This window comes from Vipera ursinii (assembly GCF_947247035.1).
Source record: "Vipera ursinii genome assembly, chromosome: 1".
Classification (NCBI taxonomy): domain Eukaryota; kingdom Metazoa; phylum Chordata; class Lepidosauria; order Squamata; family Viperidae; genus Vipera; species Vipera ursinii.
Window position 1 is genome coordinate 157,853,874 of NC_139512.1, and position 16,185 is coordinate 157,870,058.

General features: G+C 36.4%; 1 protein-coding gene across 4 annotated transcripts in view; it reads left to right on the plus strand.

Moving 5' to 3' along the window:
* METAP1D (methionyl aminopeptidase type 1D, mitochondrial) overlaps positions 1-16,185 on the plus strand; it is an 89,499-nt gene that overhangs the window by 57,694 nt on the left and 15,620 nt on the right. For 2 of the 4 annotated variants that reach the window (XM_083348107.1, XM_083348108.1), the window contains 3 exons: positions 1,287-1,435; positions 2,244-2,286; positions 8,280-8,443. In XM_083348107.1, coding sequence (XP_083204233.1) covers positions 1,287-1,435; positions 2,244-2,286; positions 8,280-8,443 — 356 coding nt within the window. Of the gene's footprint in view, positions 1-1,286; positions 1,436-2,243; positions 2,287-8,279; positions 8,444-9,527; positions 9,687-13,289; positions 13,470-16,185 lie in introns of all 4 variants that reach the window. The other 2 variants (XR_014490660.1, XR_014490661.1) reach the window with 2 other exon arrangements.

Genomic DNA, 16,185 nt, shown 5'->3' on the forward strand with positions numbered 1-16,185 from the left:
CTTGGCACTGTTCCAGGAAAAGGAGTTGCAATGATAATATTTAAATTATATTTTCCCATATTTTATTTATATTCAAACATGATACGGACCTTAGTTGCAAACTCTTACCAGAAATAATCAATTCCGGTATGACTCAAAATCTAGAAAATTTGAGCTGCAAAATGAATGTTTCTGGAAATGATAGGTATCTAAAATTGGGGTGCTGGATTGGAAATGCTAATACAGGAATAACGGCATTGTAGTCACTGCTGCTTACATTGATATAGACACTGCTTCCAGGGATAGGTTGAAATATTAAAATAGGATGGCAATTCTAAAAGCAGGGAATAATATAGTCAGCAATGCACAGTGTAAAATCATGTCGATTGTGGGGAAAATAAAATTATTTTGCCCATATTGCTAAGAAGATGGTTGTATGGAGAATGCAGATGCGGTTAAAATAACCATACTGCTTTCCTGTATTTATATAGCAATCTCAACAAACATACAGGAATTTAGAACATCAGATGAGCAAAAAGGCAGGGCCTGATACCAAGCAATTGCATTTCTCTGATGCTTGACAGTGGACTGGGAATGCAAAAGAGGATTATGTGGACAGAATTCACTTAAACCACGTGAACAAGGACAAAGTGGGGTATTTCCTAGGACTCTTGACTTTTGTATAGCAAAGGATTTATTTTCCTAAGAGTGATGCCTTTTTTGTTCTGTATGGGAGCCTCCAAGAAGTCTGGATGCAGCGTTATAGAATATGCCATTTGCACTATTCATTTCTTCCATTTCAGGTCAGAGTTAAAGCTGGAGCAGGACACAGTGACAGGGTTCCCTCAAAAGATCTTGAAGCAATGGAATAGTGTTTGACATCTCAAATCTTCCCTGCAGCTAAAAAAAACTAATACTTTGTGTTGAAAGGAGAAGTTTCAAAATAGGTAGTTGTTTACTTGAGGCAAGATCTTTATTTAGAGGAGCAGTTACGTATGCAACCCATCATCTGCCATAAGAAGTGGTAGAATGTATTTGATTGTACTTTTCTGATTTTCTGCTGCACGTGTAAATCAAATCAAAGGAAGCTTGGAGAGGCGACCATGCCTGTTAGTAGCATTTGGGAAGGGGGATGGATGGGAGTCCTAGAGATGCCCCAATGCTTCCTGGAAGATTGCATTGATACTAAGCCATTCTATCGAAATGGAGTGCATCTTTAAAAAAAAAAGCCTTTAGCCATGTTTGTTTAATATGGAGACTGCACTAGACACTTAATTCAGCACCAATTTGAAATTGTGATCTTTCAGGTTGGCATGACTACAGAAGAAATAGATTATTTGGTTCACCATGAAATAATCAAGCACAATGGTTACCCGTCACCTCTAGGATTTAAAGGTTTTCCAAAATCTGTTTGTACTTCAGTAAACAACGTGGTAAGCCATGGAATTCCTGACAGGTATTCATGTTTTTGTTATTGCAAATTAAGATTATGTGGCTACCCATGTCTTTTTTCCTCGTTACACACTCATAACGTAGTATCCATTCAGCCTACTTAATATACCACATTACACTTCATTACATATTCCATGTGGTTTGCGTGGAAGTTCTCCTTTAATCCAAATGAATGGCGATGAATACAGCAGCCTGGCTCGGTCACTGTATTTTATCAAAACCAAGTATCACCGGTTGCTGTGCGGTAAGAAAATGATGTTGGCACTTATCAAAGGAGGATAATAATAATAAAAGCAAAGATTATCGCTTCGCCATCTCTTTTCCCAGCATGGTACAGCACCTCAGTCTGGGATAGATAATCAAAAACAGAAAAGTCACTCAACAGAAAAATTGTACTAATTTTCTGGAAATCTAAAGGTGGAGTGTGTGTGTTAATTATACGTGAATATGTTGCTAATTATTAATGAATATTACCTGTTCAGAAAATAAGAGATGCCAAATGTCAGTCTTTCCATGATGATAAGATAATCATAATGGTGATTTTTGTTCCTTTGCTTTATATTATGGATTCTTTCTTTTATTTAAATTATTGTTTGGAGTTAACTTGAACTGGTAGGAATCTCAATATTAAAAGTAGTTATCCCCTTTGCCTCCTTCCATTCTACTTGACAATTATGTTGATACTTTTCATGTAGCTTTGGGGTACATGGGATAAGGTGTATTTGTTTTGTTACTCTGTCTTAACTAAGATTTGCCTGTCACCATTAAATGTTGTATCTTTTTTTTCCCTTTACCTTCTGATTATGCTTAAGCCGCCCTCTCCAGAATGGCGATATTATTAACATTGATGTCACAGTAAGTAATTTGTTTATTATTATTATTCCTTTGGATCAACTTTAAAAATTTACAACCACAATAGGAAGAACACTAAATTACAAACGTGCAAGGGTGAGCTTAACAGTTTCACTCCAAAGCTAAGGCAAGAGCAGTTAAGTTTCCTCTTTTGTTGTTATTGTTGTTTTTTTCCTCTCCGTGCTTATTCAAACTAGACCTAGGCTTGACTTGAATTTAGGGCTGGAATCAGATTCACTGAGATCAGTGTTGGCCTAAGTGAAATGTCAGCCCAATCCTGCTATGTGTCATGTTTTTGAGAAGATGTAATTGTTATTGATCCACCGTGTAGTTAATGCAGAGCGCCCCAGTACTGGGGCAGCAGCTGAAGGCAGATATGTATGAGATGAGCTAACATGAAGAAAGCCGGCATTTTTCCTTCACTCTGCCAAGATTGATCTTCCTCTTCCTGCTGATTTTGAGTGGGGCCTGTCATTATCTTACTCTGTCATTAGAAGCTACATTGGCCTGTGTGTCAGTCTATTTGGACAGCAACCCTTTGGCTGGCTGTGTTCCCTACATTTATTAAAATCCTCAAAGGCAGCGTTGTGTTCTGTTTGTGGCGTAAGAGCCTTGAACTCTTTACTCATGAATGCACAACCTGATCCACAGCCCACTTAATCCAAAGTACTTGGGTATTCCCGTGGGATTGATTCCATTTCAAACCAATTCCTTGACTTAGCTGGCTTGTAGAACCCACTGGGTGCCTAAACTATATATGTGGGCTGAAAACATGGACAAAAATGAACATTTGCTGTGATGAGTACTCAAAATAAAATGTAGTGATATATGAGCAAAAATACCCCATAAGGGGTTTATGTCCTGACTTGCATATCTTTAGAAAAATATTTCAAAAAATGTTAACATATTTTTCTACAACTCCTGACATTTTGAATATACGTTCCCCAGAATGTTGAAGATTGAAATCCTATGTGAATTGAACTTATAAACATTGCAGCAACAAATGCTTCCTTGATTTTAATAATGGTTTTAGGTTTATCTCATCCTACGGTACCTGTCTTTTCAACTGTCTTCGGTTTTTTTTATCATAATCACTGCTTTCTCAGTGTTTGCTTCTTTGTCTCAGAGTCAACTAATGGTGACTTTTAGAATATTGATCTAAAATGTCCACACAGTTTGTCTCTGTGTGTGTAACTTATGAATTGTAGCCATGGCCTGTACTTTTGATCATGGTTTAGATAAGATAGTTAGATCGTTATATTATAGTAAGTATTAATTTGTGATTGGATGCAAAATTCGGTGTTCTGATCCTCAGAATATTTTATTTTATTTTTTTCTCTCCAAATAAACTGATTCTTCCATTCTTATTCTTCAGTAGTGTATCTTCCAGGAACTGTTTCCTGATTTTGTGTTTCGAGTCCATTCTGTTTCATTCAGAATATCAGAAACCCCTTCTCCTAGAAGATTGCTTTTCATAAAATTATAACCACCACGAAAATAGCCAGATTGACCAATTCTGGGAGAAAAACAATATGTTCTGAGGAATAACAGTATGTTCTATAACCAGAATGTCAAATTTTGCATGTTCCTTCTTGTGTTTCCGGTTATTTGATTAAACATGCCTACCATAATCCATACAACACTAACAATTTTAATATCAACTTTTTAAGTGATTCAAAAAGTATATATAAACCTTAACCTCAAGAATTACATGGTGACCTGATAAAGGAGAATTGGGGGGGGGAGCTAAAATCAGCTAAAATATACATTCCCAGAAAACTAAACTCTCAGTCCAGCCCTTAACACATTTAGAAGGCCAAGGTACTGGGAAAGCAAAGCAAGATAAAGAAACCATGTTTGTGAAATACTGCCTCTTTGTTTTCTCAAAATCCCCATTGTCTTTGTAGTCCTGCCCCATCATCTCATGTATCCCATTGACTTCATCAGATACATGATATACTATATATAGTCAAATACTTGTTTATAGCCAATCAAATACCTTGCTGCTTGTACAAAATGTACTCTAATTTGTCAAATCTTTAAAGAGGGGCTGTAGCCCCTTCTGTCTTTAGACCTGTTCTTGCCTCCAGCATTGCCACCACTAAACCAGGTTTTGCTCCAATGTAATTACTGTCCTGGTCTCCAGTTCAAATGTGTTCTTGAGAAAATTTTCCTACATCCAATTTCTCCCAATAGATTATAATCAATCTTATACAAAGTTATTTCATCCTGCTAAGCATGCATCTTTCACCTGACAGGGTAGGGGCAATTTGGAGTAGAAAGATTTGGAATAGAAAAAAATGAAGACTGAGTAAGTAAGAAACATTTGGTTCCTCACCCAATCGTGGCCACCTGCGCTGTGCGTACGTTTGAGGGATCCAAATCTTACTTTACAAAAACTGCTTTTCTACACATTTATGTGAAATGTGTCCTTCTCCTTCTCCCAGGAATACCTAAGTTTTCCAGGTGCCTTTGATGGGATAATGTCAAGTGTATACTATCGTGTATTAGGGCACTGATTGGGGAATTTCATAAACAGTGGCATAGGCAACCTGATGCTCTCCAGATCATGCTGGCTATATCTTGTGGGAACTATAATCCAAAACACCTTCAGGACATCAGACGGTATGCATTAGAGCTATGGGTATGGCCTTTTTTAGACTTCAGTTTTCAAAACTTGGAAGGAGGCATACATGGTCCTGGGGCCTCCAGCTGTGCATTGCTGGTCCAGATGTTTGTTGTTCATTTATTTATACATCCTGTGACTTGCACATACTCCCATGGGCTTGTTGCCTAAGGATTTTTCCCTTTAAAGCTTGAACACCCCATTCTCAGACATTTCCTGTAGTTGTCATAGTGCACACAGTGGGTCACTACAGCTGTTTGCATGATGAAAGCTACAGGAACTATCTAAAAATAGAAAGTTCAGCATCTCTCCAGTTCTCACAAGGTAATCAATTCTGCTTCCTACCTGTGATTACTGCTTCCTGTGTACGTTCACTGTTTCTTGGTTTTCTTTGAATTAACCATATAATTTCAATAGCACCTCTATCCCAAAGGTGTTTTTCAAAAGGCAACTCGACTTTCTTGTTTTTTTTCTCCTTGAAAACATTTCACTTCTCATCCAACAAGCTTTCTTCAGTTCTGACCGAGTCAGAACTGAGGAAGCTTCTTAGATGAGAAGCAAAACATTTTCAAAGAAAAAAATCAAGGAAGTCCAGTTGCCTTTTGAGAAACACCTTTGGGACAACCATAGATAATAAATAGCACCTATGCTTGAAATGGAAGCTAGAATCTTCTGAGACTGCGTTTACCAGATTTTTACCACTTCATCACTCACTGGATGTATTGCTCATGCCGGTTTCTCCCTGCTTAGGGATCTTCTACCCATTGTTTCCTAGCAATAATATGTGAATTCTACTGAATGCAGTGCCACTTATTTTTGCGTAAACATAGTTTGAAACTGAGAGCAAGAGTTAAATTACACAATGCATTCAGTATACGAATGCTGCTTTCTTAATCTTTTTGTTTCACCCAGATGAAGACCATAGTATGCAATGAGTGGAAGTTTAATCCCTTTCCATATGTGACTATTCCCCTCTGTTTTTTAAAAAAATATATGCCTGGATATGCTGCAGCTGAATAAGAAAATACTAAAACAACAACAACAACAACTTTGCCATGCACTTCAGCCCACATTTACTTGCTTCATTCTGACTAAATTCTAGTTAAAAGAACATTTCAAATAATTTCTTCTCAGAAGATCTTTGCTCTTACAGTAAAATGATGGCAAATTAAGCATCAAAAAAAAACTACTTCTACAATTATTGTTTATCCTTTTTGTATAATGATTGAAAAGATTGCTTTCTGTAATAATTTGTTGAATTTAATGAATTTGAGGAAGCATTATTTGATCTTTCCAAATGGCATAACTAAGCCATTTTATAGGTAGAAAAAACTATTATGAACCAAAAAAGGACAATTACAGTAGATGACATTTTAGAATAATTTGTTTATGATTGTACACAAGATAAATTGATTAAATAATCTATCAAATGTAAATGCTCTTCTGTAGCTGCAGATTTTTAAAGAATAATGAACTAAAGTTCACTTATTTTTGAAAAAATAGAGAGTACTTGAAACATGTTTTATATACTTCATTCACCTGAGTTTCGTATATTGTTTAAAGAATTAGAGAAACCAATTCATTTACTTCAGTGGCCATCAACCCATTACAGCTCTTAACCAATAATGATCACACAGTTATTCTATACATTAATAGACAATCATAATTTAGCAAATAATAATTATTCTTATGACCAGATTTTATGTATATTTACTTGAGAATCTGTCTCTCTGTATAAAAGGAGTATTTTAATGGAAGCTGGTGTAGAATATAGATTTTTGCATGGGGTTGTGTTTAGTGGCTTTCATTAATTTAAAAAGAAATATTTGAGAAAACAAGAGGCAGCCAAAGCAATGCTTATTAGCTACATTTTTATTGATCAGTTATTTCAATGTAGTCTTTAATTCCAGATGTAAAGCTTTCCAGTGGTTAGCACTAAAATCCTCATCTGTTGAGGAATTTATAAAACACTCTAACATAAAATCTTTCAGTTACTGAAAGTTCCACTTCCATAAAATCACAGTGACAAAAGAAGTATTTTTTTTGTCTGAGAACGTTGTTTCCTGTTGCAGAAAAATCCATGTCTGGACTTATGAAAGAAGACTATCAAACAATATTTTTTTAAAAAATTATCAAATGATAATAAGCAGTTGTAGATGCGGGCTTAGATTTGAATTAATAGAGTCCAAAAGTATTGAAAGCATAGCTGTTCATACCAATAATAACTGAGCCTAGTTCTCAAATACGGTATCTCTTAATTTTAAGACCATTTGTAGGAGGGATTCCATTATTCTCAAATGTCTGTTAAATATGAAAATACCATTATGACAGTTTGTCATTTTGCTTAATTATACCAATGCACATATTACATAAATTGCCATGAATGTGGCAAAATTAAACACAAATGTAATTGCCTCACCCAAATTAATTGTTATGCAGCAGAATTATCCTTTATTTGGGGAAAATGTTTGGATGCAAATTTGATCTGTTGCATCCAAAGTCTGCTGTGGGAGTCCATTAAACAGAGGCTTGACTGCATAAGAATAAATAAGTGCCCTCTGCTGTTCTGCATAATTATTTGCTTTTTATTTATTTTGCACATGTGCTAAAGCAAATGACAAGTGTAGTTCATGATAGATTTTTAAAGAAAACTTGTAACCTGTTCCATAGGCCACAAGTACTACCTACTGCACCTTTTAACATTTTCTTGAAAGTTAGGCCTCCTGTTGTCTATTCTTTATTGGCTTACTTTATATTTTTTGTCACAAGCAGATCTAATCTGACATAACAGACAATAGGGGAATGTTCACACAAGAATCATGAGATTAAAATGTGTGTATATTCAGTCACTCCTCAGTAAATGAGGAAAGAACCTCAACTGAAAATTATGGGTGACTTACAAATGTCTCTTCTTACACCGGTGACCAGCTGTGGCTAAAACAGTAGGTGATGCTTCCCATTCCCTACTTTGCTCTTCCTTCTTACTGGAGAATTTGTCCATAGTCAAATCTTTTTCTCTGCCTTGGCCATTTTAATTTTTCACTGTGAGATCCTATGGACATCAATGGGACCTGCATAACTTAATTGTACAGAACTTCAGCCTTAATTTGAAATTATTGCTTTCGTGGCTCGCCTCTTGGAAAGAAACCTATACTTCCAACGTTTTTGTGATGCTGTCTTCGCAGCTTCTTGTACGATCAGAGTTACAGAGAAAATTTACTATTTCTTTCCCCTCCTTTTTCAAAAGCCTGTTTGACTGGGGGTTTTGGTTTTGCAAGTTAAACTGAACTGCCCCTGAAATACACCAAAAGTGTATCCTAGTTAAGCTTCCATCTGAGTGTTTCTTTTTTACATTTCTGCATCTGTTTAGGTGTACCTCAACGGCTACCATGGTGATACATCCGAAACACTGTTAGTGGGGAATGTGGATAAGGCTGGTCAAAAGTTAGTGGAGGTTGCCAGGAAATGCAGAGATGAAGGAATCGCAGTTTGCAGACCTGGGGCTCCTTTCTCCGTAATTGGAAACACAATCAGGTAAACCTTATGCTGAGGAGTAATGAGAAAGCTTGCCCAAATAGGACAAAGGCTATTGGTGGCTTGGTTTAAAGCTGATGGCACATTTTATGATTCAGAACCATCATTTCAGTCTGATATCACTATGTATGAACTCCATTGTTCCCCAGGGTGGTAAGAAAGGATTTTAAATGGTGAATTATCCAGGACCAGGTCAGGAAAACTATCTGGGGGGGGGGGAGTAAAAAATGTTTCTAAATGTGACTGCACTCGCCTTTTCCCCAATATAATCACTAGCAGTTTGGACTGCCGTAATGCAAGATGGCTGTATTAAGGTTTATGTAAGTTCCATCTGTTTCTTGCATGATAACAAATAGTGCCAGTAAGGTGTTTGCTAATGTGATGAAGAACTTGAAAATTTATCCTTTATGCCAAAAACACGAGTGTAAAAAAAATGATGGCTCTTTTGGAGCAGTTTTTCTCCTGGCCTTGGTAAAACCTGATAACGCTGTATTGGCCTAGCGTGTTCATTTTGATTAAAATATATTAACGAGGTTTTTCATAGTTTCTGCACTGGTCATTTTTTTAAAGACTCCATCTTGCTTTTTGCCTTTGTTTACTAATGCTATTAGGAGAGGCATATAAGCATCTTAAGGCTATAAAACATGCATTGCTCAGCATACTGAGAATATGCTATTTTTATACTCCCCCCTCCCCCAAATGCTTTACAAAAAATAAGAAAAGAGAGCAGCAAAATATCAGTTTGATGTATTTATAGCTTTAAAAATATTGTAACAGAGTCTGAATCAAACTTTAGTAAAAACCACTTTGGGTTATATCCGAGAAGCTTTTATTGAAGACTTTGTATGAAATTGTGTTTTTGACAGTTTTAAATTATAGGCTAACTAGCCTGGGGAAAAAGGATAGTGTCTTTTCTGTTCTTTCATAGGAAATGTTGAATCAGACCCCTACTGGGAAAAGAAATTTAATGCATATCTCACTATCTTACTGTCCATGAATATAATAGAAGCGAATTCAAAATGTAGTTTTATTTTTGCAAATGGGATGAGTCGATGGATGCACCTCTGTATTTCTGAATACCTAGAGTTCAACAAATTTACTGGTGGTACGCTTGCATTTTAACAAAATTTATGCTTGAGTCGAAGGGGGCAGAGAAGACAAGATTCTTATTCAAGCGTTCTCTCGAGCACAGCATTCATGGCAGTGTCTAAAGGGCATGTCAGCCTTTGATTCTCTCTGAGAGGTAATTATCCTTTTCCTGTCACAGAACAACAAATGATAGCTAACTACAGAGGCACATTTGCAGTAGTCACATTCATCAACTGCAGGGGGAAAAAAATTCAATTTAATTGTGCAACACAGCTGCACACAGGCTTTTTGAGCATTTGTGTTGTTCTCCCTGTCTTGCTATTCCTTCCTACCAGATCTATTTTTTAAACTTTGTTCCCCTCCTTGCTTTTTTCCTCCCTTCCCCTTCCTCTTTATTTTTTTTTGTCTCTTCTTCCATTTTTACTCTCTGTACTTTCTTGTTAAAGTAATTTTCCTTTGTGACTCTCATTCTTCCCCCCCCCATTGAAGGCTATGAATGTAGAAAATTATCACAATTACTCATATAATTGAGCCTCTTTGTAGCAAGTGCAACTCCAGTAGCCTTTCTCCATCATGAAAATGGTTTCATTATAGGGTTTTTCATATTCTCTGACACCATCTACCCAAAGGAACAGGCGTGCAGATGAGATGTGCTAGGAATAGGGTAGATCAGGAAGGTCACAGTGGGAATAATTAGCTCTGCTATGGAAAGAGCATCTAGGCCTTTTACTGCTACATAAATGTACTGTCCGTGGCTTTTAGGCACAAAAAAACTTACTAACAAATGGAGCTCCCGCCTACGACTTTGAAAAAAAGATTTGTATCAACACTACAATTTTCCATCATTAAGACTAATAACACAGAGCCTCGTATACATCAAGGGGAATAAAAAGAAAAATCTCACATTCAAGTGGCGACTGGGTGCTGACCTTTGTTCCCCTTTTTTGTGTACGACTTAACTCTTTACAAAAAAAGAGCCACACGCCACACCAACAGGCAGGTGAACTCCAGCCAGTGCTGGCGAAGTGCTGTGTTCAACTTGAAAAATCAGAGAAAGCTCCTTGTTGGATAATGTGTTTCATTAGATTCACTCCATTAATTCTGGCTACATTAAAAGTGAGACACAGAAGGATCACAACTGAAAGTAGCTTTAATCTTTTCCTTCTTTCCTTCCTTCCTTCCTTCCTTCCTTCCTTCCTTCCTTCCTTCTTTCCTTCCTTCCTTCCTTCCTTCCTTCCTTCCTTCCTTCCTTCCTTCCTTCCTTCCTCTCCCCCACTTTTCCTTTACCGTGTTGATGCGGAGGTCAGTATTTTCGCAGCATGAAAATATGTATGCAAAGCTCTGTTGAAAAGCAAATTAAACCAGATTGATCCATAGTCACAATTGCAGACAGAATAACAAATCACAATCAACTCGCTCCCCGCTTCCTCCTTTGATATTTCCTTTTGAATTTATACATATGCTAGTTTTATTTAAGTCTTCATGCAACTAAAGATTTTTCTGGCCTAAGCTGTCATATATGTCTGAGCTTTGATACTTTTAAACTCGCATTAAAAAATGTGTAAAATATTCCTCATGTTTATGGTGATACTTATTAAGATCTAATTGTATGTCTTCTATCTGCCATGTGTTCAGAATGTTTGTAGGGGTTTTTTTATAGACACCATTCTATATATTAATATATAGGGTTGATGTGAATATGGTCCGAATTCCAGAATATCCCGTAATTTTATGATTTAATCTTAAAGGCTCATGGCTTAATTTGGGCTAGATTCAATCAAACAAATGAAAATATTTATGAAATTTGTATTGCACATTAGTCAATTCTTAGGTGAAAAATCAAACTGCTTTTGTTGAAATCCCTTACATTGCTCACCAAAATTCAAATGGAAAGTATTGTGATCATAACTACATAGGAATGTTCTTTACATATACCATGGTCTTTTTAATGTGATTATTACAATCATATCAATTACAGTTTTTAAAATAGAGAATCTGGATCTCTGAAAATGACTTATAGAACCAAACAAATATAAGCATAGTTAATTCAAGGCAGTTTTAACTATGTGGTTAACATTATTGAGATAAGAGTATCAATAAATGGTTTCTAAATGTTTAAAATTATAAATACAATGTTTTGATATTACCTTAGAACAATACAAAAGCAGGGGTTTTTTTTTTTAAAAAAAGAAATCTGTTTCTATCAGATTATGCACATTTAAACAATAAGTGGCTCAGGCAAAATAAGTCATTTTAATGTCATCAGTGATAGATTTTCTTTGACAGCTACTGTAAATTACAATTACACTCCTTCTCCTTTGAAAGTAAGCATTGCAATAAATTATCTTTTATTTCAATCCATCAAGACTGCCTTTCAGAAATGGAACACCTCAAATAAAAGTTCAGCAGTAGTGTAAGAAAAATATAGTAATTTGTGTTAGTTTGAAACCAAAAATGTTCCTTTCTTTACAAAGAAAGTCCACAATTGTGGGTTTTCAAAAATATGGTTAATTATACCTCATCATTCGTTGTCATTAGAGGGAATTCCTGAAACTGTATATTCCATTAGTCTAGGACTTTTATAGAAGGAATACCTTAAACTCCCCCAACAGACAGTTGGGTAAGTCAGTACAATACCACTGGTCAAATTAACATAAACTAACCTTTGTTTAAATAGCTTTAAAAATTAGATTACATCTGCATTGCTATTTGTGCTGTTGAGTTGTAGAGCTAAACCAAGGCAGCTACTGAGAATATGTGATCCTGGGGCCTTTCAAATGCTAAGAGCTAGATCTTCATGTATGGATCTTTTACTTGTACATTGAGACGTTCTTGTCTTGCCCACCCCCCCCTCTGAGTGGTCCCAGAACCCTTCAAGGAATCATTTGAGGCTATATGGACAACTTCTGTTTCTGATGCCACTAGTAGAAATTAGCATTTGATTCCATCATATAGATGATCACCATGGCTTGGTCTCCTTCCACTCTCCTGGAGTGGCTTTCATTTTTCTCCCTCTTGATATTAAATTGCTTAAAAGGAGTATAGTTTTAAATCTGATAGTTATCATCTTCTTCAGATTTTTCCTTAAAGTAGTTTGCTGTTAGTTGAAACAAGCAAATCTTTTGTTCCTCAGAGAAATGCATACAAAATATAAAGGGAAAAAAAAATCTGTAAACTCATCTTTCAGACCAGAATGTGGATTAAAAAAGGAGTTTGATTCCAGCCATAAGAAATAGATGTATATGAGTAGAAATACCAGTTCAGTACTATATTTTCATGGGTAAATTGAAGCCACTTTTTCTTGCACCATAGTAACCTAGCTCTAATTTAGAATCAGTTCACAAAGGAAGAGGCAGTGCTTTTTTTCTTAAAAAAAAAAGGTGCCGGAACTCTCATCTTGGTGGGCGCAGGAGGCGGGGGGTGGGGTGGGCGCTGCTGCAGTCACAGGTGCGAAGGGTGTTGGCGGCGGGCTCCCCACCCAGGGCTGGAGCCGGCATGGCTGGTGCTGTGGGAGCAGCAGAGCCCACTCTATATGGCGGGGCTGCGCGGTGCGGGCAGCGGAGGTGGTGCGGGCCAGGCGATGTTTTAATCTTATGATTTTAAAAATATGTTTTTTCCTATTGTAAGTTTCCCCAAACCTTGCCATGTGGATTGCATACAAGTATTATATAATTGGTAAATAAAGGTAGAACATATGTTAAATATACATCAAATGATAATATGCTTCCCTACAAAGTGAATTCTTGCTCAATGACAGACCAAGGAGTTAACTCGGAAAGGCAAGAGGAAAATCTAGAAGAGATCTGTGCAACTTGTAGAAGGGAAAGGCCCACACTGATAAATTAAAAATCGTTGTGGTCTGCAAAGGAATGCTGGTGGGCTAAACAATGATTTGGTGACTAGAGGAGCATCTACAGTGTTGGAGTTCGTGGTCATGGTAAGCCATGGAGGCACTAGGCAACATGACTTTCAGGGCAGTGGTGGTGATTTTATTACCTTAAAAAATAAAAAAATAAAAGTCTGTGCTCTGTCCAAGGGTGCTTGGTAGGCTGCATGTACAGGCCTGGTCTAGAATTTATTTTGGAGCATTCAACTATCTAGAGCAGGCATGTCAAACTCATTTTGTTTGAGGCAACTTTTTATAAAAGAATTGCCATTTGTTTTAATAAAATAATTTAAATCAATTTAAATAATTTAAATCAATTTTTCACTTGATTTCAAATTAAATGAATTATATTGGTTGACGATGGGATTTTTTTTTAGTACAATTGCCAAATGCAATAAACTGGTTTTAGGTATATGTTACTGGAAGGAAAAAGCAATCCCTGCTGCATTACTGATCCCAGAGAAACATTTGCATGTATGCAGGTATCCTTAGGGTGCCATAGTTATGGATGAGAAATATTGGTTGCAAAGTTGGCATTTCTGCATGTAATACAGATATTTTGGACTTATTTTTGTTTCTTTGCATGTTTGATATTTTTAAAAAGGCATATGCTACTGACTACGCTTATGCACATATGTAACATGATCACTGCTTGTCCAAGATTTTACTATACAGATAATACCCCCAGAAATTATTTTAGCCTTTTTAATAAATGTTGTTATTGATGTTAAGCTCACCAGGGAAAACATCATATATTGTTATGTATATACTAGGTTAATTATTTAAAGACTGAAGTGCAACATAACTAGATTCTAAATAATTTAATTTAATTTTAATTTATTAATATTTCTATACCGCCCTTCTCCCGAAGGACTCAGGGCGGTGTACAGGGCAAGAATAAAACACAGAGATTTACAAAAAATAAAAGATAATTAAATACATGCCCGATTAAAAATACAATTAATACATGGTAAAAACCCCAATAAAAATAGTAAAAAGACCCCACTAATCCCCCCTCAGGCCAGGCCGGCTTGCTCGAACAAGTATGTTTTCAGGTCGCGGCGAAAGGAGCGAAGATCTAAAAATAGATCTAATCTATTTTTCAAAACACACAACAGTCCAAACAGTAAAAGTAAAGTCCAAATTAACAATATTTCATTCTTAAGAATTGTTTAGATTCAAAATAGTTTTCAAGAGTGTACAAAAGATACTATTTTGTTCTAGAATCAGCTAAATTAGACATATTACATTGAGAAAACTGTTTCTCATTTCTTTCCTGTTACCTTTGATTTCATTGCAGAGATTTTAACATAAGAAATAGATTATTTTGTTATCTAATTTTACCTTCCAAAAGACAGAAGCAGATGAAAAATGTGAGGTTCTTTCCTGTTGGCTTTTTTGAATTAGCTGTTTTAGATTCTAAAAGTTTAGTCCATAAAGAAGTAATCCTGTAAATAATTTTAATGTCCTCTTCTAGTGCAGGATCTTTTATGACTCAAGGACTTCAACTCCCAGAATTCCTGATCCAGCATGGTTCAGCTTGGAAACCTCTCCCTTTCCCCTCAACATGTCTGGCTCAGGATTTCTGGGAGTTGAAGTCCACTAGTCATAAAAAAGAGCCAAGATTGCTAGCCGTGCAATAGGCTTAGGAAAGCCAATAAGGGAGCTGGGTGTTTTGTTTTGTTTTTGCAAAAAAAAGGTGCCGGAACGCTGTTCTGAGCGTTCTATGAGAAAAAAAGCCCTGGGAAGAGGATATTGGTTCACATGGGGAAACCTGAGCAGCATCAACTAGTCAGATTTTTTGAATTGTGGATTCATTGATGTAGTTGGTTTCATGAATGTAATTATATTTTTAATACATTGTAATCACATAAGCTCAATTCAAGTATTGTTAACATGAGCTATTTTTCATTAAGAGTATACCCATTTATTTACTTTTATTAAAAATATTTGTAGACTGTCCATTATCCAGGGGATATTGTGAAAGATTGACATTTGGCATGTGACAGATAATGCACTGTTTAAGCTAGAACAAAGATTGCAAGATAACCGTACGGCGGATTTGCAATTCCACTGTGTTTTCATGCATGCCTCTGATTGTTTCTTTACCTATACTGATAGTCTAGTGCTAACAAAGCTTTGACTTGACCTGTTATTTTGGTATGCAGAAGGCTATTAAAATCTTTCAGAAAAGCAAATCCACTGTGAACTTGTCTGAGATAGTACTGTTGTATGAGGAAGTTCCACGGAATGCCTTGTTGAATTGTTCCTTTGTCATCAATTTAAAAAAATCAAATGGCTCAAATCAATTTCCTAAATGCTCATCCATATGTCCTGGTTGCCATGATATTAAGATATCTCACTGTTTGCAAAGGTCGTGACCTCACCATGGTGCTTCCATCTTGTTGCCAACCCACTGAAGCCAGTCCATGGCATTTGATTTGAAAGTAGTGTTTTCCCTGCTGTAGAAGAACTCTCTAGTATGGATAGAGGAAGCCAGCAGCAAGCTGGAGTCCATGTGGCCTGTAGTATGACTTCCAGTCTGGTTGAAGCCACTTTTTGTGAAGTCTGATATGGGACTATTAATCTCATCCATGACCAACAGGTTTACCAGGAGCTCAATATTCCCATCAGTAAGCAAAAATGAGAAAGGTAGATCTTTGACCAGCAAATTGTTCCCCCAATGGGCAGGTGAGGTGAGGGGCAAGTAGAAAGGAGCGAACAGAGCATCCTGATCATATGCTAGCCAGGATCTGGGAGTAAGTCA